Raw genomic sequence first — 27,079 nt, 5'->3', positions numbered from 1 at the left:
TTTTTTAGTTTTTATTGCTATATTTTTCATTTCTAAGTAGACTTTATAAAGCTTATCCCAGATAGAAGACAAATGTATGTATTCAAACTATGTATTGGTCAGAACACAATATAAATGCAAACACACACACATTCATTCAAGCAGAATGTTGGTTAATAAGGTGTAATGAAGGGAAGGCATTATCTGCCAGAATATACGTCAGAGCTATAAAAAACCCAGCATCATACATCATACTGACTAAAAGAGTGACTTGAAGAACAGCAAAGGTTAAGGGAATATTATCACATACTATTATGCTGATTTTGAGGCATCTCTGATCCTCAGAGGATTTTGGAAACTGCAGGTCTATAGACTACATGGATAATGGGAAGCCTAGAATTCAATGAGTAATTTTCTCATAGGTATCTAGGTTATTATACCCATTTTTTTTCTGTTCAGATATTCAGCCATGAGATTATGTCAGTCACTGATGAATTACTCCAGGAAAATAAGATTATGAAATCTCAATTTGAAATTCTGTAAAACTACTGAAAGCACAGGTTTGAAGAATCTTAGTCAAGACCTAACTTCCTCCAGTACAACAGGGGTGACTTCCTGAGGGATCTACATCAATGCTTAGCCCCAGAAGCAATGGTTCCTGTAGGTATGAATTACTACACCTGGAAATAAATGCAACCACACATAGTCCAACACAAACAGAATTCAGACAATTCAGACTTGATCAGCTCTCTCAGGTACTTTGTGTTTGTTCTGCTTTGTCCTTTGTAAGGACTGTGCTTAGGTTTTAATTTCAGTGTCTGCTGCTGATCAGGAAAAGGCAACATACTGTTGCCTTCAGGCACCTTGTTCCCTCAGCTCTCTCAGGTACTTTGTGTTTGTTCTGCTTTGTCCTTTGTGAGGACTGTGCTTAGGTTTTAATTTCAAAGTGGCTGCTGCTGATCAGGCACCTTGTTCCTGAGTGACACCTTAGAAGCAGGACCACTGGGCTGAAGACTTATCACATGACTGAATACTTCCCAGGAGGAAATTACAGAATGACGGTCAGATCCAAAACATTGTAGGCACATGAAATAAATAGGTGAATTGCAGGAGCCCAAGTCTAGTCAAACAAGGGCCCTGTCAAAGGCTGCCAAATTTTGAAGGTACTTGGGATTACCTCCCCCTTTCAGCTGTAGCATGTTAGGCTCTTGAAATTGGTGCATGTGCTGACATTTCCCTTCCTGAGCAGTTCAGTGCCTCACTGCAGCTCAAGTCTCACCAGAGCCTGCTGCCCTACTACAGTCAAATTATGTATTGCCCAAAATTGCCCAAAAAAGCTTCATACATCGACAGTCCTGTTGTCACAAAACATTTTGGAACACAGAACAGGAGAATGCAACACTGATCATCTTACCCAGTCCTCCAATACCAAAGACAATGAGGACATGAGCAGCATGTTCAGGCCATAAAGTACTTAAGTCACAAAAGCTTCCCACCACTGGAAATGTTGGACCACCCAAGAATTTCAGGAAGTGCTCAGAAGCAAATGTGGCAGTTACTAAATTTTGGGTTTAGCCACAGTTATTAAATCTAGAGTATAGAGCTGTAGTTCAGGTGCCCATCTTTTAAAACAAAGTGATGAAGATTATCAAGTTCATTACTGTGTATCGAAGACAGGGAAAATGTGAAGATTTTATGGAAAGATTTATTCAGTGACAACAAAATTTTCAGAAACCAAGTCCTAGTCAGTCAGAGTGAAAAATTAGAAGCACATTGAATTGTATTTGACGAGTCATTTGGCATACTAAATTATCTGTCTGGAAACAGGTGAGGAAGCACCGTTTTTAGTCTCGTACACTTACCCCACTTACTTCCATGGAAGTTGGCTCATCAAAAACATCTAAAAAATTAATTTATATGTTTGATAGATTTGCCCCTTCCACAAGCACTGTGGACATAGACTATAACTCCAGATGTTACTGAACAATCAGATATTAATGTCCTTTCTTATGTGGCTTCCCCCGCCCCCCTCACAAATTAGCAGTATAGCGATCTCTGTTCTGAAAGTCTCTGTAAGCACGTTTTGCATCTGCCTTGCTGTGTGGGATTCTTCCAAAAGGTTCCAGATCATTGAAGCAAGCATCAAAAACTTCATCCACAGCTTTTTCTGCTGTTTCTTTGCTAACTTTTCTAACAGCCAGAATGGAACGAATTGCTCTGTCTCGTACACAAGTCTAAAGTGAAAAAAAAAATCTGTCATTATTAGCATATTTTTTTCCAGATTTTGTCAAATATTAATTTCTATTATATAGGTGACAATTTCGTATGAAAGAAGAGTCAAACAGTGCCTGTAGTAAGCATTAAAGTACATTTTAGTTCCATCCTGTGTAAACTATGTGCTTTAGTTTTCCATGTACACAGAAACCATAAAATAATTAAAAGACATTCCTTTTAATTCCTTTAGAACAGGAATTAAAATACAATTTGGCATTTTTTGTAGGTATTAAGTATTTATAAAACTTGACCTAAAGAAAAGTCAGAAAGAAACAGATACAAATACCACTTGGGTCCTTTACAAACTGAAATGCTGTAAAACAAAGGAATGACTTCTCTACTGGCCTTCATTTTGATAGTTCTCTTTAAGGTAACTTTTTCTTACAGTTTGTTTACCAAAAGACCAAAAATATGTAAACATCATTTACAAGTTAACTGCCACTCTAACATGTGTGACACTTGGGTCTCAATCTGTAGACTTCATTATTATTCACAAAAATAATTCCTACAAGACTTAATACACGTGGTTATTTAGAAATCTTCTCATTTTGCTTCCTTCAGTTTTCAATAACTTTTTAAGAGTGTCACCCACTTAAAGTGGATAAGGTATTTCCACTACATTTCCTGCAAGCCCTGCTTTTTGTTTGGTTTTAGCCATCCATTGTCAGTGGTAATGCTTTAAAACAGGACTAAATGTTCAGAATTTCACTCCAATAAAAATAACAAGGTGGGGAAAAAAAACCTAACATCGATCATTAAGGATTAGTTAAGAGGAAACAGCAACTCTATGGCATCTAGTTCTTTTTTAAAGTTTTCAACTATGAAAGCTCAGAAGGCTAAGACTGAGTAGGTAAAAAACCAAATTATTAGATTTGCATTGCCACAGGTTTTACCTGATGGTGCCCTTTCAATCCAAATTTAAACCTGGCGATTTCATTCATCAAAGTACAGTCTCCACTGAGATTAGCAGCTCGAATCTATTGAGAAAAATAAAAAATCATAAGATCAGAGAAACACATGAAAATACAAAGTCAAAGAAATTGTAACAAAAACTTCTCTTCAGTATATTTCTGGTGACTGTTGGTAGAGAATATTCCCGAGGCCACTTTAATTTCTTAATTACCTGTCAGGTAACTAAGTACTGACACATACATACTTAATTTCTTAAGTACCTGTCACTACCATACCCTTTACATCCATCTCAGCCTCAGTGAACTACAACAACCTTCAAGTTTCTCTACCCCTCACACATCCCTAAAATTTAAATAAATGAGCAGTAGAGAGTATATGTATGTGTGTATGTATACAGATGAACTGCTAGAAGAACATGGAAAGGAATATTCTCCCCAGTCTGTATCAGAATCTGCTACAGTAGTCAGGAAGAAAGGCAGATACCTTTCAAAGACTACAGATGCAACACCAGAAGAGCAGTAACCCATCCGTTTTGCAAAAAGCTAGATTTAAATAAGCATGTATGTTTTACCTCAACTGTCTTGTCCTGTATGCTAGAATTTCTTTTGTCTGCTAAATATTCTATACCCTACACAGTCTGTTAGGAAATGTAAATAAATCCTGTTTTCCTGTAATTAAGTACCAGAGTGAAAATAAATGCATAGAAAATATGAAAAAATAAGAATTAAAAAAGCCGGCAACAAAAAATGTAAATATCATACAATTAAGTAATCAAAAGACCTAAAGTGAGCAAATAATCCTGACAAGAGCAAGAACATGCACAATCTTGATTTATATAAAACTTATGTTTGAGGTTTACATGCTTTATTCTGCACTGTGGAAATGCTTGGACAAAAAAATAAAGTATATGACAGTAAATAATTAAGAACAATTGTACTGAGTTTACATGGCAAAATGTTGGCAGTGGGGGCTTCCCAGGGTGTCTTCTGTGAGACTGGAGAAGTGGCTGAGCCTACGTCAGACAGAGACTGTTTTAACTGGTTTTAAAACAGACGCACCATTAGTGGTGCTGGTTTCAGCTCTGTGACTACACATTAAAGAAAGGATAAAAAAAAACTCAGGACAGCTGTGAGACAGAGGAGTGATGAAAAATTGAGGGAAACAGCCCCACAGATGCTGAGGAAAGACAGGGAGGAGGTGCTGCAGGCATCAGAGGAAAAGACCATGGAGACAGAGGTTGTCTCCCTGCAGTCTGTGAAGGAACACAGCAGAGCAGATATATCCACACAGCAGTCCATGGAAGACATCCTGACACGAGAGACAAACATGCCCTGAAAAAAGCAGCAGCCCACAGAGAGCCCATGCAGGAGTACATTTTCTGGCAGGAACTGTGGGCCTTGGGGGACCAGTGCTGGAGCAGCCCATTCGTGAAAGACTGTATGCTGTGGAAAAAACTCAAGTTGGAGGAGGTCTTGAAGAACAGCAGCCCAAGGGAAAGACTCATGTTGAAGCAGCTCATGAAGGACTGTATTTCGTGGGAAGGGCCTCAAGCTGGACAGGGAAAGAGAGCAAGGATGAAGGAGGAGTGGAGAGAAAGTGTTATGAACTGACCACATTCCCTGGCTCCCTGTGCCACTTGGCAGAGAAGGAGATAGAAGAATCAGAAATGAAAGAGTGAAGCTGAGCCTGGGATAGACTTTTCTATGACAATATTATACGGATTACATCAGAAATCAAATAAAAGCATGCAGATTCATACACACAACACCTGTGTCACATACACAAGAGGAATACCTCCCAACCTGGCCTCCATTTAATTTCACCTCCTAAAGTGTCAGGTGTTAAGGCCTTTAACACTCAAATGTCCTCTGAAACCACAGAATGGTTTGGGTTTTAAGGGGCCTTAAAAATCATCAAGGTCTTATCTCCCTGCCATGGGCAGGGACACCTTCCACTAGACCAGGTTGCTCAGAACCTCATCCAAAGGTGATGGATTTGTAACTACAGTGTACTAGCAGAAATACCACAATTACTCAAAAAACGAATGTTACAGGAAAAGACAAGTTTGTGGTTAATCAAAAACACCTAAACAAAACCAAGGCTACTGTGATAACTACCCAACACACCATGACTTGCTTGGAATAAAAAGAATTCTATAAGCATTTGATTAACATATGAATGCGTTTTCACTTCTAACAACTCTCTTGTTTGCCAATAACCACTTCTTACACTCACAGTAATCACATTCTACTTAGCAGGACATGGACTTACTAATATCTGTGAAAACTAAGTGTTTTCTGAACAAAACCATTTAGGTTGGCCTGACAGAAAGGACAAAATGTATTAACAGCATTAAAACAAATTAATTTTGTGTAACAGACCATATAACACAAAGCAACCCTAATAACCAGCAATAATTAATAAAATGACAACATTAGAAGCATTTTAACTTACCTCAGAACATGCTAAGTGTTTGACATTTTTAAACCAGTCAACATGTGCACGGCAGTGATCAAATGCATGAATCAATTCATGTGCGACCACCCGGTTCATATGGGATTGTTGGCGAATGTTGTTCTGACATAGAACAATCTGCAGAAAAAGAGATATAGGTAGTCTTTTCACTAAGTTTCAACACCTCCCTTACTTCTCAGAGACACACCACTGACAGCATTTAGGGTCCTTGGATTGATGTTCTTCAACATCAACAGCCTTATCATACTGAAGTGTACTAGTTCCAATGCCATGGAACATCTCTCATTTATCTTGTTTTCATTATTAACTCATGTAACAGTATGGGTGGATTTAATCCTAGCAACAAAACACTAAAAAAAATTTCAGTCCTTTGAAAGGCTACTATGTCCAGCACCTACCTGAGATGTGGCAGCATCAAAACCTCCACTGACACAGCCATCACAGTTTTCACAAGAAAAGTGCCGGTCATTGAAGACAGTGCTGAAAGGCCCAAACAAACAAAGTCACAGGAAAGAATTTGAAAAACTTCAGTCACTACTTATCACAGTAACATTACTATACAGAATGTGACAAATTAGTTTACATACCAACCAGATTGCTTCAGAGCCTCAAGGAGAAGTCGAGCATATGGATCTAGAAAAACATTGCTGCAATCAATTTCTCTAGACAATAGTTTTGAAAATCATCTACAAACAAAATATAAAGACAGTCAAGGAAAAAATCAAATAAGAAAAGCTCTACACACACAAATTTATACTTTGCAGTATTTAATCCTATTGCAATGAACTGGAATCTGTTACAAATCAGACTACGTGATACGTGATACAGAATCATAGAATAGTCTGAGTTGAAAGGGACTTTAGAGATAAACTAGTCCCAATCCCCCTGCCATGGGAAAGGACACGTTCCACTTGACCAGGTTCCTCAGAGCCCCATCTACCTGGGCCTTGGAACACTCCCAGGCATGGCGCAACCACAGCTTCTCTGGGCAACTGTCCCAGTGCCTCACCACCCTCACAGTAAAAAATTTCTTCTGTATATCTAGCCTAAATTTGCCCTGTTTCAGTTTGAACACATTATTCCTTGTCCTATCACTACAATTCCTGATGACGAATGTCTGGCTTCCACGTATGCCCCTTCAGACACTGGAAGGTTGCTCTGCTGTTTCCATGCAGCCTTCTCTTCTGCAGGCTGAAGAGCCCCAATTTTCTCAGCCAGTCTTTGTAGGGGGAGCTGCTCCACCCCTTTACCAACTTGACAGCCCTGCTCTGGGCTCACTCCAACAGCTCCAACTTCTTCTTATGCTGGGAGCACTTGACCTGGCTGCAGTTCTACAGGTGGGGTCCCAGGAGAGCAGAATAGAGGGGGAGAATGACCTCCCTTTACCCACTGGCCATGGTCCTTTTGATGTAGCCCAGGACACAGAGTAAAAGCTGCTCAGCAATCAAGTCATTCCTGACATCATTTTATTACTAATAAACATAAACAGAGTGACCTTCAGTGACCATCGTTTGCTGTCAACACTCACAGGCCAGATCAAACAGTGCAAGGGGCACGGATGCACAGACACTGACAAATCATCTCAACTTCTCTGGGAAAAAAAAAAAAAGAAGCACAGGAGAACCTTCTTATAACAAAAAAGCCTCTCTCAGCCACTTTCGAAATTCTATTTTCTCTTAACCAAAGCAGCCCCACCTGGCCACCGGCTGGGGCCCAGCCCGGCCGCCGCGGGGGAGCCGGGGCCGGAGGGCTCGGCCCTGCCCGGGACCCGCGGCACAAGGTCACCGCCGCGGGCTCCGCCCGGCACCTCTGCGCCGCGGCCGGGCCCGCAGGACGACGGGGAGCGCTTACTCGGCGGGTGAGGGACCGGGCCGCATCCCCGCTCCTGTGGTCCACGGGCCGCGCGGGCTGGCAGGGCGAGCGCACCGTGGTGGAGTCAAGGCCTCGCTTGCAACTTTTGGGCGGCGCAGAGGCGGGTGCTGGGGCTCGGAGGGGCTGCTCGGCCTCGGGGCCGCTCCCGGGCGGGCCTGTGCTGCGGCCGCTCCAGGGGAGGCGCTGGGAGCAGCAGCCCTGTTGAGAGGGGAATAAAAGTGCCCTGGAGGGTGTAAGGGCTGCGCGCAGAGGCTGCTGTCAGGGCGTGGGTTAAAGGCGTTGCTAAGTCGTGCGCGGCTAGTGGGTAACGGAGCAATTTGATTTGATACGCTTCAGGATGCTTTAGAGTAACAGAGAACAAACAGCCAGATTTCGTGTTAGATTTTCGCCTGCGTGAGAATACTGTTTTAGTCAGACATAGGAAAAAGGAAACTTCAACAGATTACAAGATTTATTTTTTTTTTTGCATATTTTTTAAGTATTTTGTTCTACCTACCTAGAGATGCTGGGCTGTATGGAATATTTGATGGGTCCAAAGCCCAAGCTGCACAAAAGTAACAGACTGAATGTTACAGTGGTAGTTCGGCATGGTGCAACAGATGAAGGTGGAAAAAAACATAGTAAGCTCCGTAACTGGAAACATGATGAAAGCTGTGTATTTTTGGCTTCACTGAAAGTTTATTTCTGTTTTGTTTCAAATAGTCCTAATACGTTGCTGAGAATAATTATGTCAGCACTGTGCACAAACTAGGGAGAAATAAACTGCTGCAGCAGGGCATCTGCTCAGCTGCTGATTCCTTACCATGTAAAAACATTTCTGCTTTGGTAGCATTAGTTCACTAGTAATCGTGCCGTGTGTTTTTCCATCTCTTTGAGACCCTTTACCACAGAAATCATTAGCTTTGTTTGGCTCATAAATTTTTATATTGTTGTGCTACTAGGTTATTGCACGGGTGTGAAAAATAACATTAAATAAAGTATGTCAAATAGCCTAGACCTATTTCTTCCTTAAAAGCTTTATTTGTAGTATCTCTACAAATACCTTATTTGTATTTCCAAGAGGCTTGATCCTGAAGCTTGCCATCAAGGGGTTATAGTTAGCAACCATTCATAACTCTCTTTGTCTAAGTTTGTATTTAGCTTATCATGAGTTACTTAATCATGATTGTTATCAAAATATGTTTGCTTCATCCTTTCAGATTTTTGTGCTACGAACTGTACACATGTGGGGTTTCTTTTTTTCTTGTGAATTGTAATCAACATTTTTTTAAGGTTACTTTTTAATTGTGACTTAATATTTTTGTGATATTGAAACTTCTTTCACTTAAAACAACAAAATTGAGACAACAAAATCTATGAAGACAATCAAGCATTAATAATTATTAAATGGTGTTTTAGGGACTTGCACTTTCAGGATTACCATTGACTTTTGGGTGCTTTACCTTATATTTAGTTAGGAAAACGTGAATTACTTTTTGTTGTGATATACTTTGTTTTATCTGAATAATATGGCTTCCCTTCATTTTTTCAAAGACATTTAAGCTGTGTTTTGTCTTAGTCTTTTAGTGTTTAATGTTCATACTATGCTGTTGGGAAGTCTGACTGGCATGTAAGTCAGACTTGTTAGTTTTGAAGTAGCTAGCTTCCTTCACTACATATTTCCAACTTCTTTTAAGAATGCTTTTTTCCTTGAATTTTGGCAGATTATGATGAGTGCACCAAGTAAAGCGATAGAACTGCAGCTGCAAGTGAAGCAAAATGCTGAAGAGCTGCAGGATTTTATGAGAGAATTGGAGAGCTGGGAAAAAGATATTAAAGAAGTGGATTCTGAACTGAGGAAACAGAGTGGGGTCCCAGAAGAGGTAAGAAAACACAAGACCAGTGTCAACTCAGCTATTCATACTGTGATAGTGTTTATAATAATTATGTTTTACATTAGCAAAATTGCATTTTTTACTTAAAATATCTGAATAGAAGGCAAAAACCAATCCGTGATGTGTTCGTCACCCAAAGTAAACGAGAGATTCCTCTGTAAACTGCACCACCAACAGAGATGTGGGCCAGTAGCCCCTGAAGGTGATGAGGCCAGTGAATTTTTTATCGGTTCTGGGTTGGTCTGTGAGAATATTTCTGTTTGCAGCATCAGTATTGGTAATTTACTGCTGACATTTAGTATATTGAAGTGATTCTTCAAATGATACTCTTCAAAAACTCAGTTTTATATCATGCATGTAATATGTGCTATTAAGTGTTGAAAGATTATAGTTGTTAGTGGTTTTGTAGAGCTCTTGAGAACAGCTTGCTGGATGGATTTCTAAAATAAAACTAGCCACTAGATAGATATTCTGTCTAGATACAGGTGCTGCAGATTCTTCAGTGCAAGTGATTTTCACCTATCTGTTTTATAATAAGTTACTTAATTCTGTTTAGAATTTGCCACCAATTCGAAACAAGACTTTTAAGAAAAAGAAGAAAATCAAAAATAAAGTCCCTTCAAAGATAACCTCTGAGGAAAACAAGAAAAACAAGATCAAGTCTTATGATTATGAAGCATGGGGAAAACTTGATGTGGTGAGTCTCAAGATTTGCTTTGTTGCCAGAGTCTCTCCCCAGCTGGTTCTGTGTTAAATAAAATTTTGTTACAGTGCTGAGAATTCAGTCCACTAGTCAGTATCTTACTGTGCTGGGTATTGTATGAACATAGGGTGGCTTTCTCCCAAAAAGGTTGCATGGTTAATATTTGGAATATTGATAAATACTGGGTTTTCTGTTGACTGTGCTTTCATCCAGCAGATTGAATTTCAGGTTAATGAGAAAAAAACTTGTTTTAACAATAGGCCTATTAAGAGGTCGTAATTAGAGTAGAATATAAGACTAAGCACAACTGTCAGTGTTGGAGGACACATTAATAAAATCTTACTTGTATTATTTTGCGCTGTTAAATTATAAAGAAGACAACAGTTTGGATTTTTTTTTTCTCATTCCAGGATAAAATACTTGAAGAACTTGATAAAGAAGATAGTACTCATGATTCTGTATCTCCAGAATCAGACTCTGAAGAAGATGGAATTCGTGTAGATACTGAAAAGGCTCTTGCAGAGAAGGAAAAGGTTATTGATGCTTATTATTGATAAAAAAGAAAAGGATAGGAGTATTTGTAATTTTCTTTTAAAAGATCATTTACTGGGACCACACGTCTGGTAAAAGAATTGCCCATTTGGAAGTCTTCCTGTGTGTTTCATTATTCCAAAATTGAAAATTCTCACTGCAGCTCTATTCCTTCTCATTGTCAGTATCAGCAAGCTTGGCTGATTCTAATTAATGTATGCTTGTGATGACAAATGTATTGGTGATGTTTTGCTTTGAGAAGTTGAATGGCTGTACAGAATTGCTATATAGAGCAAACTGGTTTTTACCTGAACGCAACATCTGAATGCCCCAAACTAAATCTTCAAGAACTTAAACATATTTCCTTTATGAGGCCAGTACATCTGGGAATGATGGGTGAACTTCATTGCTTTAATAATGGCAAGTTTATACCACTTCAGTTTTACCTAATAAGGTAGGATATAGAAAGAGATCTATCTCAGGCTTCATTGCTATGAGAAAGAGGCTAACTTGTTTAGCAGCTTCTGTTTTTGATAAACTTCTGTTTGTAAACAATCACCTAACCCATCTGCCAGTCCATATTGATATCAGTAGTTCTAGCTTTGGTTTGGGTTTTTGTGGGATGAGTTGTTTGTTTGTTTTAAATTGTCTAAGTGGGTGATATTTGTGTTGTATTCCTGCTGCTATGGGAATTCCTTCACGTGTAATCTGCAGTCTGCACTGAGAAGCTGCGGTATCTTTGGCCATTATTATCTTGGCTGCAGTGAGGTTATTGAGGGTGCAAGTTCCCAGAGAAGGCAGAAATGAAAAAACTTGGAAAGCAAAGATGCCAAAGCTAGTTACTCAAAACTTAAAAAAACCTCATTTGGTAATTTAAGTAGCTTGTATGTGCTTGTTACATATTTCTGGAAATAACCTAGAGACACTGAAAATGAATATTTTATAGACCTCTGTTATAGAATATATTGTGAAAATTATTAAATATGGTGCACTTAGAATAGTTAGCATATTTTGTCGTAAAGCAGTATTTAGTGAGAAATGTTGAACAAAAATATATAAGCATTTCTAAAATACTTGGGTTTTTTAAGATTTTTAATTAGCAATGTAGCTGCCAATGTACAGTAACTTGCTGAAAATGCTTATTTTCTATTCACAGGGTAATAACTACTTTAAACAAGGAAACTTTGATGAAGCTATAAAATGCTATACTAGAGGGATGCATTCTGATCCGTACAATCCAGTATTGCCCACAAACAGAGCATCAGCTTTTTACAGAATGAAAAAGTAAGACTAGCATTGTTAAATCTGTAATATTTTTGTACTTGAAATGCTACCTGCAGATTTTTGATCTAGTTTTAATTCTTGATTCATGCTACGTTGTTGCAACCTGCCTTCCAGTTTCAAAGTAAATTAGGAATTGCCAGGAGAAGCAATCTGGTAGTGTCCCTCATCAATTTTTCCTTGGCTTGCACACTAGCAGTTCACTATCTTCTGTGTTAACAGTGTAAGACTTGAAGAAAAAGAGAAAGTTAAACTGCTTTTCACATTCAGTGAGCTCTATTTCTAAGGCTTTGGTTTGTTTTGGGTGAAGAAAGGGGAGTTGGTTATTCTTCCTGTGGCAGTAGAGATTCTTTACTGCTGTTTTCCTTTCTTGTTTTTAAATGTATTTGGAATCAAGAAATGTGTAAGTACTTGGTTTGTGCCCCTTGTTATTCATGTAAGATTCCCATGTTACCAAGAACGTGGTGAGGCTCAGAGTAAGATGAACTGCTGAAATTTTGAGGTTTGTAACCTAGATGTGTCCAAACTACTAATTCATTTTTTGGTAGGTTTTCTGTTGCGGAATCTGACTGCAATTTAGCACTTGCTTTAGATAAAAATTACATAAAGGCTTATGCGAGAAGAGGGGCCGCTCGCTTTGCTTTGAAAAATCTTCAAGGTGCTAAGGAAGGTGGGTCTTTTTAAAATTATTTTCTTAAGATGCATACTAACTTGTGTGATCTGCTTCTTTGATGTAGGAATTTAATTTTCATTTCCTATAAACAAAGAAATGAAATACCATGTTGCATATTCTTCTGGCAAGGTAAAATTCAAGTAGCAAGTCCAAATTATAGCAGTAGATGTTAGTAGTTCTTGAATAATTCAGCTTTAACTGTTCTAGAATGATGTATTCCTTGAAATTTCTTGGGTAGTTACAAAAAACTTTTATCTCAGAAATGTTCTGCTTACTGGTCTGTGCTTCCTACCTAAAACATACTTTTCTGGTCTTCTGATAGATTATGAAAAAGTTTTGGAGCTGGATGCAAACAATCTCGAAGCAAAAAATGAACTGAAGAAAATTAATCAGGTAAAAAGATTATTAGGTCCTAACATAAATTAATACACCCTGTTCAGTTTACACCTGTGTCAATTTTTATAACAAGAACTGATTCAATAAATTCCCACATGCTTTTTCTGGCATCTGAAGTTCACCAAGGTCAAAATCTTTAATGGAGTTTCTTTTGGAGAAACTCACACATATGCAAATATCAGTGTAATATTGGATCGCAGACTAAGACTGCATGTGTGCAGCATCTGGTGTCTTTTGGACTTTTTGTTGTTGGTTGGGTTTTGGTGGATTGGTTGGTTTATTTTTTAATTTTCTGCAGTTTTCTACCTCCTATGTTAATGCTTTTTCCAGTCACGCTTAGTATTTTGGTATAAGGAAGCACAACACATGGGAACTTTTGTGTTCTCTTGGCCATAAGACTGCATTGCTCGCCTGCTTGTAGTGATTGCTGTGGTCACCCAAACCAGAAAGCTGTTCTAAGAACAGAACAAAATACTTCTAGTGCAAGCTAGATCCTTTGTGTGACAGGGAGAATGTTAATTATTATGACCTTTGTAAATATAAACTCATCTGTCACTTCTGTATGAATTTACTTATATTTCTTCAACTGTGTTTTTGATAGTGCATGAAAAGTTTATTTTCAGAATGAAGATGTCAAAGTCTCTAGTAATTGAAGAAATAAAAGATATGTGAATTGGACTGTATAGAAAGGTTCCATGAGTCATTTCACGCTGTGCTTCAGAAGTTACATACTTTTTGTTTGCCATGCATTATTCTGACTTGAAGTCCCTCAAAGAAATACATTTTCAAGAAACAAATTGTTTTTAAATTGTCTCTTCAATTTGTATTTAATTTACAACACAGGCACTTCTGTTAAATAGCTTGGCAGATTTTCTTATCTTAAAGGTTTAGAAATTATTGCAATTTATGTTCTGAAAATGTTTAAGTGAGGAAATACTGAAGGGAAAAATGATGTTTTTACAGGCTCTGTCGTTAAAACAAAATTCAGAACAGAAAGAGTTTGAAGATGCAGTCAGAACAGGATTAACAGATGAAGAGAAGCAGCGCATTGAAGAGCAGCAGCTCAAGCAGAAGGCAATTGCAGAAAAAGATCTGGTAGGTCACAGGTTCCGGTGGAACAGGAGAAACCTAGCAAAGACAAAGGTGGTGTTGTGCTGTTAGTTATGCTGCTTTTAGTTATGCAAATGTATAAATTAAACCTGATACACCTTGAGCTTTATACATGGAATGTCCTTGATGTGTCCTTAAGTGTTTCCCATTTTGCCTCTAGGAAGGTGAGTGGGACAGTGAGTTCTGTTTGGATTTGTCTGGAGGAATAATTCTAAAAGGTAGCTTTTACAGCCCACATTGTATCTGCAAAATTTCAAATACGCAGTAAGACACGTAGAACTTAAACTGCACTTTACAAAGATTCCATTTCTCCATTGTTGTAAGAGTCTTGATTCTTACTTGTCCAAGGGAGTTGTGGACTATTTCTCTGATTACATGATGAATAGTGGTTATAAAAAGGACTTTGGTGGTGCAGGCAACAATGACAATAAAAAATGTATTTCTGTATGCATAGTCTTGACTCAGTTGGCTTATTGATTTCTCCCTCTCACCACTCTTTCAATAAATAGCATTACAAACTAAACCATAATTTTTCTGCTCACTTACCTAGCTATGTAACTCATAACTTATCATTATTCAGATTTGCTGTATTGGTTGTAAGAAGTAATTAGATAAGAATGAAAGTATGCATTGAGGAACAAGAGTTTGACTAGGTCTCAGAAGAGACATTTCAGTCTAATGCAACAGTTCATTAGCAGCAGAGCTGACTCACTGCTGGCATGTTCTTGGTGACATGGATCCTTGTCAAGTCTGAACTTTCTGGTTTTTTGTCAGTCAGTAGAGTAGTAGTAGAGATGTGCAGCTTCAAATGAGTATTGAGAAGCAAAAGGTAATTTTAGTCCCCCAGAAACAAACAAAAAATGGTATAATTTTTTTTATGGAGCATTAATTAGAAAACAACAGCATTTGGACCCAAATAATATTTGAGGATGAGTTTTATGGAGCAGGATAAATATGAATTAGTCAAGTTCAGAAAATCATCTTGAAAGAGGAATTGTCAATGTTCAGCTGGTATTTAAATTCATGAGGTCCAGGGTAGGTTATTCTGCACATGAAGCATAAAGTTAAATAAGTTGTAGACTTACAAGTCTAGTCTGCATTTGAACTATGCATGTAGCAAAGTTTTTTTTTATCCTTGAAGTATTAGAAAGTATTAAGATAGTTTTTTGTGTTCTGCCTCCAAACTTAGATAGGGAGAAATACGCTGTAACTGTCTGCCCTGTTGTGTGTGTTCTTTACAATTCATCTTCGTCATAATGTTGTCACCCTCTCTGCAAAAATGGGTAAGAAAAAGTTAATTGCACTGGATTTTCTCAATGCTGTTTGTTTTGTTCTTTTCTCGGACTCAAATATTCCAGGGTAACGGTTATTTCAAAGAAGGAAAGTATGAGGCTGCAATAGAATGTTACACCCGTGGTATTGCAGCAGATGGCACCAATGCACTACTGCCAGCTAACAGAGCCATGGCCTACCTAAAGATTGAGAAGTAAGTGGAATTGCACATGCTGCATTGTTTGTTGTAAATCAGGAGGAATAATGATCCAGCAGATTTTCACTCGATTTGAGTTATTGTCACTCCTTCTCATTTTTGTTAAAATTCAGTATGAATAAATCACATTGAAAGCACTAAAGGAGAGGAAACAAATCTGTGTGATCTCAAAATGCAATTTGTAGGAAGCAAGTTCTGAGAATAAAATAGCACCAGTATGAAATAATAATTTCTGACGTTGGATTTTCGTTCTTTTATGTGTGCAAAATCCAGATATTCACCTTTCTGAAAGGAACTGCCAAAGCTTTGTCTTGGACTATGAAACACAGTCTGCTACTAACATTGCTCTGTAAAAGGAAGTGAATTGTAACTTCTGTCTTTGGAGGGAATGAATAAAAGCCTTTTCTGGAAGTTTTTACATTTTAAAATGGCTTTCTAACTTCACTGATAGAGGCATGTATGTGTTGCTTGTTTATTTTTAATTAAGTTTTATCCAAATGACCCAGAAACTGTATGTAAATTCATGCTTTACAGCAAATTAGATAAGTTCCATATGGCCAGTTTTTAGGTGTGAACTTCATTCAACTCTGTGATGGTGTGGTAAGTTACAGTAGGCTGGTAGCATGAAGAGCAGAGGGTTTTGTTGGTCATCTGTTTTAGTGTGGCATGGCTGAGTATCTAGAGATAGTAGATTGATCTCTAATTAGGATAAGATGGGTTGCATGGATAGTATTTCTAACACAACACTTGTAATTTAAACGACATCAGAATGCAAATAATCTGTGAGATTCAGAGGAAGCAGTACTTTAATTGAATGACCAAGCAAGAAAATTGATTCCCTATGATAAATCCTGTATCATGAGTCTTGTGAAAGAGGACCAAACATAAAATGCAACAAAAGCCCATTGGTATTCTTACAAACTGCTAGTGCTGGTGAGAACAGCAAATAAAACTTAATTTGCGTAAATTTAATGATAGTTTGAACATGGAGGAAAGTAATGAAAGATAATATTTTATTAAGCACATAGTGAAATAGTGATCTAATGTAACAGTATCAATGGGATGAGGAAATTTAATCTTAAAATGAAGCAAATGACATTAATGCAAGGATATTCTGAGTTCTCATTCTGAGATAGTTAAGGACAAGTCACAGAATTCCAAATGTAGAGAAATTTATTCTCATGCATACTTGCTTCTCCTCTCTGGTATGTTATCTTTATTTGTAATGGTATTTCTGGTTTTCAGAAGTACAAAGCCATGGTACTAACTTTGATTTTAAGGCAGTTGTTGAATTTCTAAAGTGGACTCTGCTCTGAAAAGCTTTAATGTGTTTTTTTTCTTTACAGAGGATGTGACTTTTTGTAATGCTAAAAAGAGTCAGCATTCTGTTATGAGATACCAAAAGATACAGCTTAAATTTCAGGGTGCTGAGAAACCATATTTTATGGGAGTTTTTTAATTCACATTTTAGCTCAGTGATATGTTTATGTATGTAGGTAATGAAGATCTAACTTTGTCTGTTAATTGGTTTGGGTAGCTCTATTGTTTCAATTGAAACTGCCTCTTGAAACTGATTATTAATTTTGCGGTATGCTTTTGCTGAGGTACAAAGAGGCAGAAGATGACTGCACACAAGCTCTGCTCTTAGATGCTTCCTATTCTAAAGCTTTTGCCAGAAGAGGAGCTGCCAGAGTTGCTCTTGGGAAGCTAAAGGAAGCTATTGAAGGTATGGTTTTGAATTAGCCTAAATGTAGTAGGTATGAGATCAGTATAAGGACATCCTGATCTTTTTCTTGTTCTAACTTACTGAGATTATCAGTGCAGAAATTAAGAATTTAGTGGTTTCTCTTGTATTTCATTGAATATGTGCAAAAACTCTTGTGTTGGTGCCCACATAATGGGAAGACAGTTCTGTGTGAAATTACAGCTGTTGCTGTTTATGATAAGTGATAAGAAATAGTTTGGAAAGTTCATTTAAAAGTAGGTCATTATATAGGCATTAGGATGACTTACAAGGGGACAGTGAGATATATTGAGAACTGACTGAATAACAGATACTGGAGGGTCTTAATCAGTGACACAGGGTCTAGTTGGAGACCTGTCACTAGTGGTGTCTCTCAAGGTTCAATACTGAGCCCACTGTGGTTGAACTTCTTCATCAGTGACTTGATGAAGGGGCAGATGCCTCCTCAGCAAGTTAAGTGATGATACAAAGCTTGGAGGAGCAGCTGATACCCCAGAGTGCTGTGAGCCTTCCAAAAGGACCTTGACAGATTGGAGAGCTGGGCAGAGAGGTCCTTCAGAAATCCAAAAGGCAAATGTAGGGTCCTGCACCTGGGGAAGAACAACGCCTGCACCAGCACAGACTCAGGCTGACCTGCTCAGTGGAGAGGGATCTGGAGATCCTGGTGGAAAATAAGCTGTCCATGAGCCAGCAGTGACCTTGTGGCCAGAAGGCAAATGGAATCCTGGGCTGCTTTAGGAAGAGCACTGCCAGCAGGTCCAGGGAGGTGATCCTGCCCCTCCACTCAGCCCTGCTGAGGCACATCTGGAGTGCTGTGCCCAGTTCTGGGCTCCTCATGTAAGGGAGACATGGAGCTCTTGGAGTGGGTCCCACAGAGGGTGACAAAGGTGATCAGGGGAAGGGGATCTCTCTTATGAGGAAAGGCTGAGAGAGCTGTGCCTGTTCAGTCTTGAGAAGAGATGACTGAGGGGTGACCTCACCAATGTCTATCAGGATCTGAAGGGAAAGTGTCAAGAGGATGTTTCCAGGCTTTTCTTGGTGGTTCCAAGCAATAGGACAAGAGGCAACAGACAGAAACTGATGCACAGGGAGTTCCATCTGAATATGAGGAGGAACTTCTTACTGTGCAGGTGATCGAGCACTGGAACAGATTGCCCAGAGGTTGTGGAGTCTCCCTCACTGGAGATATTCAGGAACTGTCTGGATGCTGTCCTGTGCATTGCACTTCAGGATGACCCTGCTTGAGCAGGGAAGTTGGACCATATGACTCACTGGTGGGTGGTCCCTTCCAACCTTGGCCATTCTGTCATTTACCTGCCTTTAAATATTTTTTAGAGCTATGAAAGGAAAATAGAAGGTTAAAAATCTGTCATGTGTACATTGTAATCTGAAATATCTACAGTTTCTGTGTTGTTTTTTACTCAGATTTTGAAGCTGTTTTGAAGCTGGAACCTGGAAATAAACAAGCAATAAACGAACTCACAAAAATAAGGAATGTATGTATACTTATTTGGGTACAGTGGGGTTTTGTTTTTTTAGGAGTTTTTTGTAAGGCTATAGTACTAGAAAGTTTTTATTCTTTATTACATTATTTTTAACATACCTTGGATTTATTCATTAAACACCTGATCTCTTGGTGTTTTTTTCAGGAATTAGCTGAGAAAGAGCAGCAGACTCACCAAGAATATCCTGCAGTATTGATAAAAGAAGCAGAAATCAAAAATATAGTGAAAATGATTGATAATCCATTACAGATTAAATCAACAGTAAGTTGTTACATGAATTGCTTTCTATAATGGTGGAAAGAGTAGAGTTTGGAGTTAAAATCTGCTTTCTATATTGTAGACTAACCCCTGATAGATAGCCTTGCCTGTGGAAAGCCAAAAATATATAAATTTACTCTTTTGATATTTTTCAAGAACATAAACACTCATGGAAATGCTGACATTCACAGTAGTGGTGGGGTAAGCATTCAGTCTGCAGTACCACCCTCAGCAAACATGGTATATGCATACATTTATAATGTGGAATAGGCAGGCAGCCCAAAAACCCTGGCTTGTGCCCATAGGTACCGTTGCAATTGAGAGTAAATTAGAAAGAGTTGAGAATCTCTGGGTAAACCATCAAAAATATAGTGAAAATGATTGATAATCCATTACAGATTAAATCAACAGTAAGTTGTTACATGAATTGCTTTCTATAATGGTGGGAACAGAGAGGTTGGAATTAAAATCTGCTTTTTATATTGTAGACTAACCCCTGATAGATAGCCTTGCCTGTGGAAAGCCAAAAATATATAAATTTACTCTTTTGATATTTTTCAAGAACATAAACACTCATGGAAATGCTGACATTCACAGTAGTGGTGGGGTAAGCATTCAGTCTGCAGTACCACCCTCAGCAAACATGGTATATGCATACATTTATAATGTGGAATAGGCAGGCAGCCCAAAAACCCTGGCTTGTGCCCGTAGGTACCATTGCAATTGAGAGTAAATTAGAGAGAGTTGAGAATCTCTGGGTAAACTTTTCTTCATTTCTACTGTTGTTTACAGTTTTTACAGCAGCTGTAGTGGTTATAAGACAAGTTGCCTACTTGTGCCATATGCTGCTGTCACATAGGGCTGATTTCCAAAGAGCTTTGAGCATGCATTTTCATCCATGTAAACTGCAGGACAGCTGGATATTGGTTTTCAATAAGCAATGTATTTGGATTATGAATTATCAGTGGTTATAGTCAGATGAATGAGTTAGAGATGAAAAAATGTAATACCAGGTTTCTTTATGTATTAGACTTCCTCTTTTAATACATTCAGTCTTTATACACTCAGCAATGAGTTGTGTAAATACAAAGAGTACTTTGTACATGTATGAACTCATGCTATTTGAAAACCTTTGTTTACCCTCATAAGTAACGTAATTCAGATGGACAGTTTTAATAGAAAATGTGTGATTAATTTGATCCTTTGGGAAAGAGGAGTATCTTGTCCTCTCTTTAACTAGAAACATTATTTCTTTAAACATAAATGAATTTATTGTGAAGTAGCTGGAATACTGTAGGCAGTTATATTTATTGAGTGTTTGATTTGGCCACTAAATTAAGCGAAGATGCTAGGTTGGTTGTATTCCTCTTGTTGTTTTGTTAAGGTATAATAAGTATAGATGAAACATCTGTGCTTTTAGTACTGCCATTTCCCAGAAGTCTAAATTGTTGAGTGTGTTTAAGCGTGTGGATTTGCATCAGTATTTCTAGAGCAATACTTACTATGTTCATGTTCAGGAATGAAGTTCTAATGTAAGAAGTGATGAGAGCTTTTTTTCTAAGACCTGTGATGGTGGTACTAGGTGATGGTCAAAAATAATGGGGATCATGCAGAGATTAAATAAGCTGAAGCATTTTAGCATATGGTGGAATGAATTACCTTAGAAGGTATGTAATTTGGTCAGTCAGCAGGGTTGAGTTAGATATTTATTACATCAAAATTCTAAGTTGTGGGCCAAGGCCTATGCTGTTGGATGTTTTTTTCTTTTGCTAAATTACAAAGCTTTACCACATAGTAGGACAAAGTATATGACAGATCTTGCCTATTCAACCTTAATGTGAAAAAAGTAAACATTTTTAATTATTACTGGGAAAACAGGCTGCATACGGAGATCCTCTAGGGTAAGGATACACTGGTTTAGGAGGATAAAGCAATAAAATTATCATATCAGGCTTCATGTAGATTTTTATGGTTTCCTGGTTTTGCCATTGACCTTTATGCAAAGTGTCTTCTCTGTGCACCACTGCAGAGGTAACTGGTTATCATACAATTATTTTAAGTTACACACAGCTGTGTCTGGAGTCTGTTTAAACACTTGTGTTGAGTCCACATGTGACATGAGGTCTGTGCTCTGTTTAGAAGCCATTGCGAAGAATAGATATTGAAGAAGTTGATGATGATGCATCAGATGGTGACATGCCCACCACTACTTTAGTCAATAACTGGAGGAATTCAGTGGGTGTTGAAGCAACAGAAGCTCTAGATCAGGATGATCTGTTGACTGCAGTTGATATTCCAAAAGCAAAGCACTTGAAAATAGAAGAAATTAGTGATACGTCGCTATTACAGTAAGTATAATAATTCTGATCTTCTTTTTAAAAGGAAAATGTGGTTGAAATATAATCTTAATTTCCAGATGTCTACATGTGGTGGGGTATTGAAGATAGTTTGGAGAATCTGAATTGAAAAAGAAATGTTGAAAAAACTGCAGTTCTTGCACATCTGCCTTTTTGACCACTCAGTGGTTGAGACAAATATTGTCTGTTTAGTGTCAGGTGGAAGACTCAGGATTACATTGCAAACATATAGGCATTCATATTTTCCTGCATGCTGTAGTCTTTCTTGCTTGCGCACACCATCTTCTTAGTTGTTTTTACAACTTCTATTTGTTGTTTTTTAGAAGATATTTTGAACAGGGTTCAAGCATTCTTTGTGCCCCAGTTGTGTGAGAGAGGAGGAGCAGAGGAGTGTCACCAGCCTTTCCTCTGCTGAGGCACGTGGTGGCTTTGGGTGTGCTCAGTTTCTAAGTCACGCTGTTAGGCAAACTGAAATCTGTCTCGCTGAAGTACTCAAGCTTTATCCTTGCTCAGTCTTGGAACTCGTTTTCCGCTGCATCGGCACTGCCTCGTTCTGTTGATGTGAAGAATCCTTATCAAAGAATTTCTGTGAGAAGCACTGGCCCCACACACCTTTTCTAGCTCAGTTAGATGGATTTACTGTGAAGTGTTGAAGAAAAAAGCATATTCTTAGCCATTTCTTAATTTCTAAGAAATCAGTGGACCTAAATGACAAATTATAGGACAAAAAATAGATTTGCTGCTATCAGTGTTGAAACTAGTCTATCAATTTGACATTGTTTCTGCTTTGCATTGTGAAATTGCAGAAAATATTATATGTTTTTGGTTTTGGCAGGTATATATGGGAGAAACCTACTATAAAATGCAGTTATTTCCAGAAACAAAGTAGAGAGAGGCTGAGTAAATTTAAGTATTTGCAAATGTGGTTTTTTTTAGAAAAGGTGAATCAAATATAAAGCTTGTATAATTTGAAGGAATTTTAAAATATCTGCTTAAACTAAAACACATTATTTTCTAAAAAGTTTACGATATTTTAGCTTTTAATGAATAGAGGAATCTCCAATTAGGTCTCACTGTAGAATTTCCTTAAAAGTTGATTTATGTGTTTCAAAATACCTTTGCAGGCTGCCTGTAAATGTGAAAGGAACTTCATCAACATTGCATCCATCTTTTCCTGCAAGCAAACAGAGAGAAAAAGAAATCAGAAGGTCATTTATGTCTGCTTCTCCAGTTCCTCCCATTCCTGCAAATTCTTTCCAGCTTGAATCTGACTTCAGAAAGTTGAAAGACTGCCCTGAAAACATGTACTTGTACCTGAAGGTATGAAACATAGAGTATCAACAGTGTTTGGACAGTTTCTTCAACATCAGTTGAAGAAAGAGTACCCTTAGGTGTGTTTAGTTTGTCTTGGGTGTACAATAATCCCTTTACTTAATTGTCTTCACATAACAATAAGTAGTCTGATGTGCATGTGAGTTTTTCTTCTTTTGTGCCTTTTTATTTGCTTTAAGTACAGTCTCTGCATTTTTTTTCAAATATAGGCCTTCTTTAAAGACTTTATATTAGTAACTCCATTAAATTCTAATTTTTGAAATTAGTGCTTCTACGGTAATTAGACATAGTGACATTTTTAAACTGAGCAGATGCTTGAAACACAGCAATCTACTTAATGTGTACTTTTACTCGCACATATTTTAAACAAAAATCACTTAAATTTTTTAAGAGAATTTAAAAGTTACCTTTAGTAAAATAACCCAAGCAAACAAGCAAAAATAGTTGTTTGATGTTAAATTGTGTGATTTGGTTTTTTGCTTTCATGCACTTCAGCATTGTTTATGACTGTCTAAAAATGCATATGTAATTCTCATGACTCAGTTGTATTTTTTGTCTAAAATCAACTTATAAAAATTTTATGTAGCAAATAGAGCCCTCGCTTTATGCAAAGCTGTTTCAGAAGTCCTTAGATCCAGACTTGTTCAACCAGATCCTGAAAATTCTACATGACTTCTATGTTGAGTAAGTTTAACTCCTCCTTTGTTTTACATTGCTTTTTGCTGTTTTGAAAGCAATAAGCTCTTGTGATGGGGGGAGGTTGTTGTTTTTTTGTTTTGTGTTTGGGGGTTTTTTATGTCCTCTCTAGTCCCAACCTCAGGCTTACAAAATTGTTTCCAGCACACAGCATTACATGAGCATAATGAAATCATTGGAATTACTCAATAGTTGCTATTTTAGAAGTGAAACTCATCATGAAAAAACAGCTAGAAAAGAAGTGAAAAAAATACTTTTACTGAGTTGTTGTTGAATTGTGCTTTGCTAAAGAGCACCAGACACTTGAATTAATTTGTATGAAATAGCTTTTTTTCATATTATTGTGTGTGTATTCTGAGAGCACATAGAATTGTGCTTTGTCCTCTATTTTAACTTTCTAAAGCTGAGAAATTCAGAGGGTTTTGGTTTTATGCCACGTTTACTGTGATGCATTCAGACTTAATTGTCTGCTAGCATTTTACAGTTGCCTGTAGCAAATGTGTATTGGAGACTGGGGTTCTGATAAGACAGGACCTGACAAGTTATTTTTGAAATTTCTGTCCATGCTACCATTTGAGTCCTAAAGTTCATTTTGTCTGTCAGAGGCACTGCACTGCTTTTCTGAATTACACTGAGAAGCACACACATTGTTTTTCGGTGTTGTTTTATGGAGATAAGCAGGCATAAATGAATGCTTGCCTTTCCCTTGGTTTCCTTAAAAAATAAAATATCCATCAAATGGGTGAAAAATACTGTCTAAGAGATACAATCCTGCATTTGGTTATACAACATAAAAAGGCTAGGAAGCAGAAATTGTTTGCTGTAAGGTAGGAGTCCTGTCCCCTTCAAAAGAAATGTTGAAATTATGAAGGAAAAAATACTATTTGTTAGTATTTGTAACAAAGGCAGTGCCTGTTCACTGTTGACCAGAAAAATGTAAAATGAACACAATCTAGGAATTGTCTGTATGGATGAAAATTAAGGCAGCTGTAATTGGCTCAGCTTTTCAATGAGTTTTCTATGGCCACAGGTGCTGCTTCCTTTCACACTCCTGATACATATAAAAAGTGATGTTATGGCCAGGTGTAAGCTTTAAATGATGTAGTAGATATTCTGTACATGACCAGCAGTCAGTTTGCATCAGTCTAGGTTTTTGTGTTTCTTCACTCTTGCTCAGTAGAGCAATAATACCTACATAAAAGTTTCTGGATATCAACTTTTTGCTCTGTGAGCAGACAAATGGAAAGACAAAGATAACAAATATGAAAGAGGGGAATTTTATCGGTCCTTTAATTTCTTGTTCCTGAGTTTTTCAATATTGCTTGCAGCTACTGAATATTTCTAATCAACGGTGGTTATTTTTATATTTGTAACAATCTTCTTCAGGAAAGAGGAGCCATCACTCATCCTTGAAATCCTCCAGAGGCTGGCTGAATTAAAAAGATTTGATATGGCAGTAATGTTTATGTCAGGTTCAGAAAAAAAGAGTAAGTAATTTGGTAGTGTCCTTGTAAGCTTACTTTGTGATACTGTAGAATCTGGCAAAACTGTATAAAACTTAACCTTATTCTTGTTTATTCTGTGGAATAATCATTTTAGTTGTCTAGCTTTCTATTGTTTTAGAAGTTAATATGAATGTCATGTAATTTTTCTTAATCCTCTGACTCCTTATTTATTATTTAGACTAGAAAACTGCAGCTAAAGCCTCTTATTTTAATCAGGAATACCACGGCATTTTATTCTGATAAGATAAACTTTGCCGGCTTGTCAGTTTGTAGCTGGTAATGTTACAAATTTATGAATTTATATAAAATCCTGCATCTGAGATCCAAGGTATCCAGATTATACAGTGTCTACAATTTACAACTATTTCTTGACAAATCCTGATTTTTCTTTTGGCAAAAGAATGAAAACAGAATCTCTAAAGCTCACGACCTAGTTTTCTGTCCTTTTCTAGAGGTATCAATTATGTTAGTTTGCAATTTGTGTTGACATTGGCTTGAATTCATGGTTTATAAAAGTGGGTTTTGTCTCAAACTTTTTCTTTATTTAGCACACCAGACAGACTATGTAATAGTGAGACTCTTAAAAACATTTCTCTGGCGCCGTGTAAATTTAAATTCACTATCTACAGCTGAGTTTCACTAATTACCATTGAACTTGAAAAATTTCGAAACGTGAATCTCCTTAAAATAACGTAACTTGACTTACTGAAGTGCAATGCCTCTTACAAATGGCATTCATGCCGTCACCTGATGTAAGCTTTATCTGCCATTGGCATTAACATTTGTCTTCTGCATGTAGTGGCAGAGTGTCAAGTTAGTAAAGAAACTAAAAGCTGTCTGTCCTGGATTACACCTGTTTAAGGAAGTGTTGTTAGGCAGCTCCTGGGCATCGAAACAAAGTGAGAGTTTTGTTTTGCTACTTGTGTTCATCCTCCCACTAGTTCAAAAATGTAGTGGTATTTCAGCTGTATAATCCATATGCCCCTTACTCTCACCAAGGAAAGACTTAACTAATTTACTTTAATAGTATGAATTTAAAAAATAATTCATGTTGGGATTTTCTTTTTCAGTTACACAGGTATTATTCAATCATGTGAACCACATGGGATTAAAAGATGCTTCTGTTGAAGAATTGGAGAAGAAATACGGCATTTTCTCTTAGCACAATGGCTGATGTAAATGTCTAGATTTGCACCTTTTTCATGTGGAAATTAGCTAATAAGGCTGTAAAGACTGCAATTTTGTTGCTTTTTTATAAATAATGAAACTCTTAAGCTTGGGTTAGCCAAATGGCAAGTGCCTGAAGAGATCATTATTTAGTTCTGAAGTACACTTGTTTTCCAGTACCTGAAACAATATGGATCTACATTTTCTTCAGTGGAATCTGTTTGCCTGAAAAACAGTTGGCAGATTGGCATTCAGGATCTGGACTGTAGATAGAGATCTTTATTAAAAGGAAAAAATATTTATAAACATGTCTTTGTTTATCAAATGCTGTATATTAGAATTATGCATGGGGTTTTTGTTTTAGAAAATAAACTGAATGTTGAATTGAAGATGCTATATTTTTAAGAATTTTTTTTATTAAGATGACTAAATCACTCTTCTGTAAAGATCCATCACATCAGAACTTCTGTGCAAAGTGAATCTGAAGTATGATGGCAAGAAAATTCCAGAATTTTTACTTGAGTTTATCTAAAGCTGAAGGTTTAACTTTGGTAGCTGAGAACCTCTGAAGCTATTCTTGTGAACCTCAACTGTAATTGCAGAATAGAAGGAAGACAAATACTGTAGAATTAAACAAAAAGTTTAAAGAAAAACACTTTCTGTCTTCTTTCAAGAGTACTTTTAAAACAATCTGGTGAAACTTAAACCTTGTGGGTCAGTTGTTCCTGACTGGGTAAACCCCTTAAGATGACTCAGGAGGCTAAACAAAACACCTCAACAGTAGAAGAAGGCAAAAGCATGAAATCAACTGACATTCTTAGATAAGATTGAGCATGAGGCATGATAAATAACTCGTACTGCTCACATGACCAGGAGGAAATAACAGCACTTGTCAAGTATACTCTAACTGTAGTATCCAAGTGGTGGTGTAAGTTTGTCTGCTGCC

General features: G+C 37.4%; 2 protein-coding genes across 2 annotated transcripts; one reads left to right on the top strand and one right to left on the bottom strand.

Moving 5' to 3' along the window:
• ATP23 (ATP23 metallopeptidase and ATP synthase assembly factor homolog) lies at nt 1–8,620 on the bottom strand. Its single transcript, XM_039726676.1, has 8 exons — nt 8,555–8,620; nt 7,448–7,710; nt 6,228–6,323; nt 6,039–6,120; nt 5,620–5,757; nt 3,147–3,230; nt 948–2,213; nt 1–842 (listed from the first exon to the last, which is right to left on the bottom strand). Exons 1-7 carry the CDS (start codon nt 8,618–8,620, stop codon nt 2,010–2,012), a joined length of 933 nt encoding a protein of 310 aa, XP_039582610.1. The 3' UTR covers nt 1–842; nt 948–2,009.
• RPAP3 (RNA polymerase II associated protein 3) lies at nt 7,501–26,525 on the top strand. Its single transcript, XM_039726759.1, has 17 exons — nt 7,501–7,612; nt 9,216–9,374; nt 9,943–10,083; nt 10,500–10,622; nt 11,777–11,904; nt 12,450–12,571; nt 12,897–12,967; nt 13,934–14,065; nt 15,439–15,566; nt 17,174–17,295; nt 18,739–18,809; nt 18,963–19,079; nt 21,216–21,424; nt 22,558–22,753; nt 23,352–23,449; nt 24,848–24,948; nt 26,037–26,525. Exons 2-17 carry the CDS (start codon nt 9,219–9,221, stop codon nt 26,126–26,128), a joined length of 2,007 nt encoding a protein of 668 aa, XP_039582693.1. The 5' UTR covers nt 7,501–7,612; nt 9,216–9,218; the 3' UTR covers nt 26,129–26,525.
• Nucleotides 26,526–27,079: the final 554 nt, after the last annotated feature.

Source organism: Passer montanus, unplaced genomic scaffold (genome assembly GCF_014805655.1).
Source record: "Passer montanus isolate IOZ18808 unplaced genomic scaffold, ASM1480565v1 scaffold6, whole genome shotgun sequence".
NCBI lineage: Eukaryota > Metazoa > Chordata > Aves > Passeriformes > Passeridae > Passer > Passer montanus.
Note: the sequence above shows the minus strand (reverse complement) of the source record. Positions and strands in the feature narration are given on the sequence as shown.

Excerpts from the sequence above, each read along its gene's own strand:
- RPAP3 (XM_039726759.1), top strand. The coding sequence starts at position 9,219 with ATGATGAGTGCACCAAGTAAAGCGATAGAACTGCAGCTGCAAGTGAAG. Across the intron at positions 9,375-9,942 it reads AGAGTGGGGTCCCAGAAGAG|AATTTGCCACCAATTCGAAA; the intron begins GTAAGAAAACAC and ends AATTCTGTTTAG. Across the intron at positions 18,810-18,962 it reads AACTCACAAAAATAAGGAAT|GAATTAGCTGAGAAAGAGCA; the intron begins GTATGTATACTT and ends TGTTTTTTTCAG.
- ATP23 (XM_039726676.1), bottom strand. The coding sequence starts at position 8,620 with ATGGTTGCTAACTATAACCCCTTGATGGCAAGCTTCAGGATCAAGCCT. Across the intron at positions 6,324-7,447 it reads GGCCCGGCCGCGGCGCAGAG|ATTTTCAAAACTATTGTCTA; the intron begins GTGCCGGGCGGA and ends TGTTTGTAGATG. Across the intron at positions 5,758-6,038 it reads TTGATGCTGCCACATCTCAG|ATTGTTCTATGTCAGAACAA; the intron begins GTAGGTGCTGGA and ends CTTTTTCTGCAG.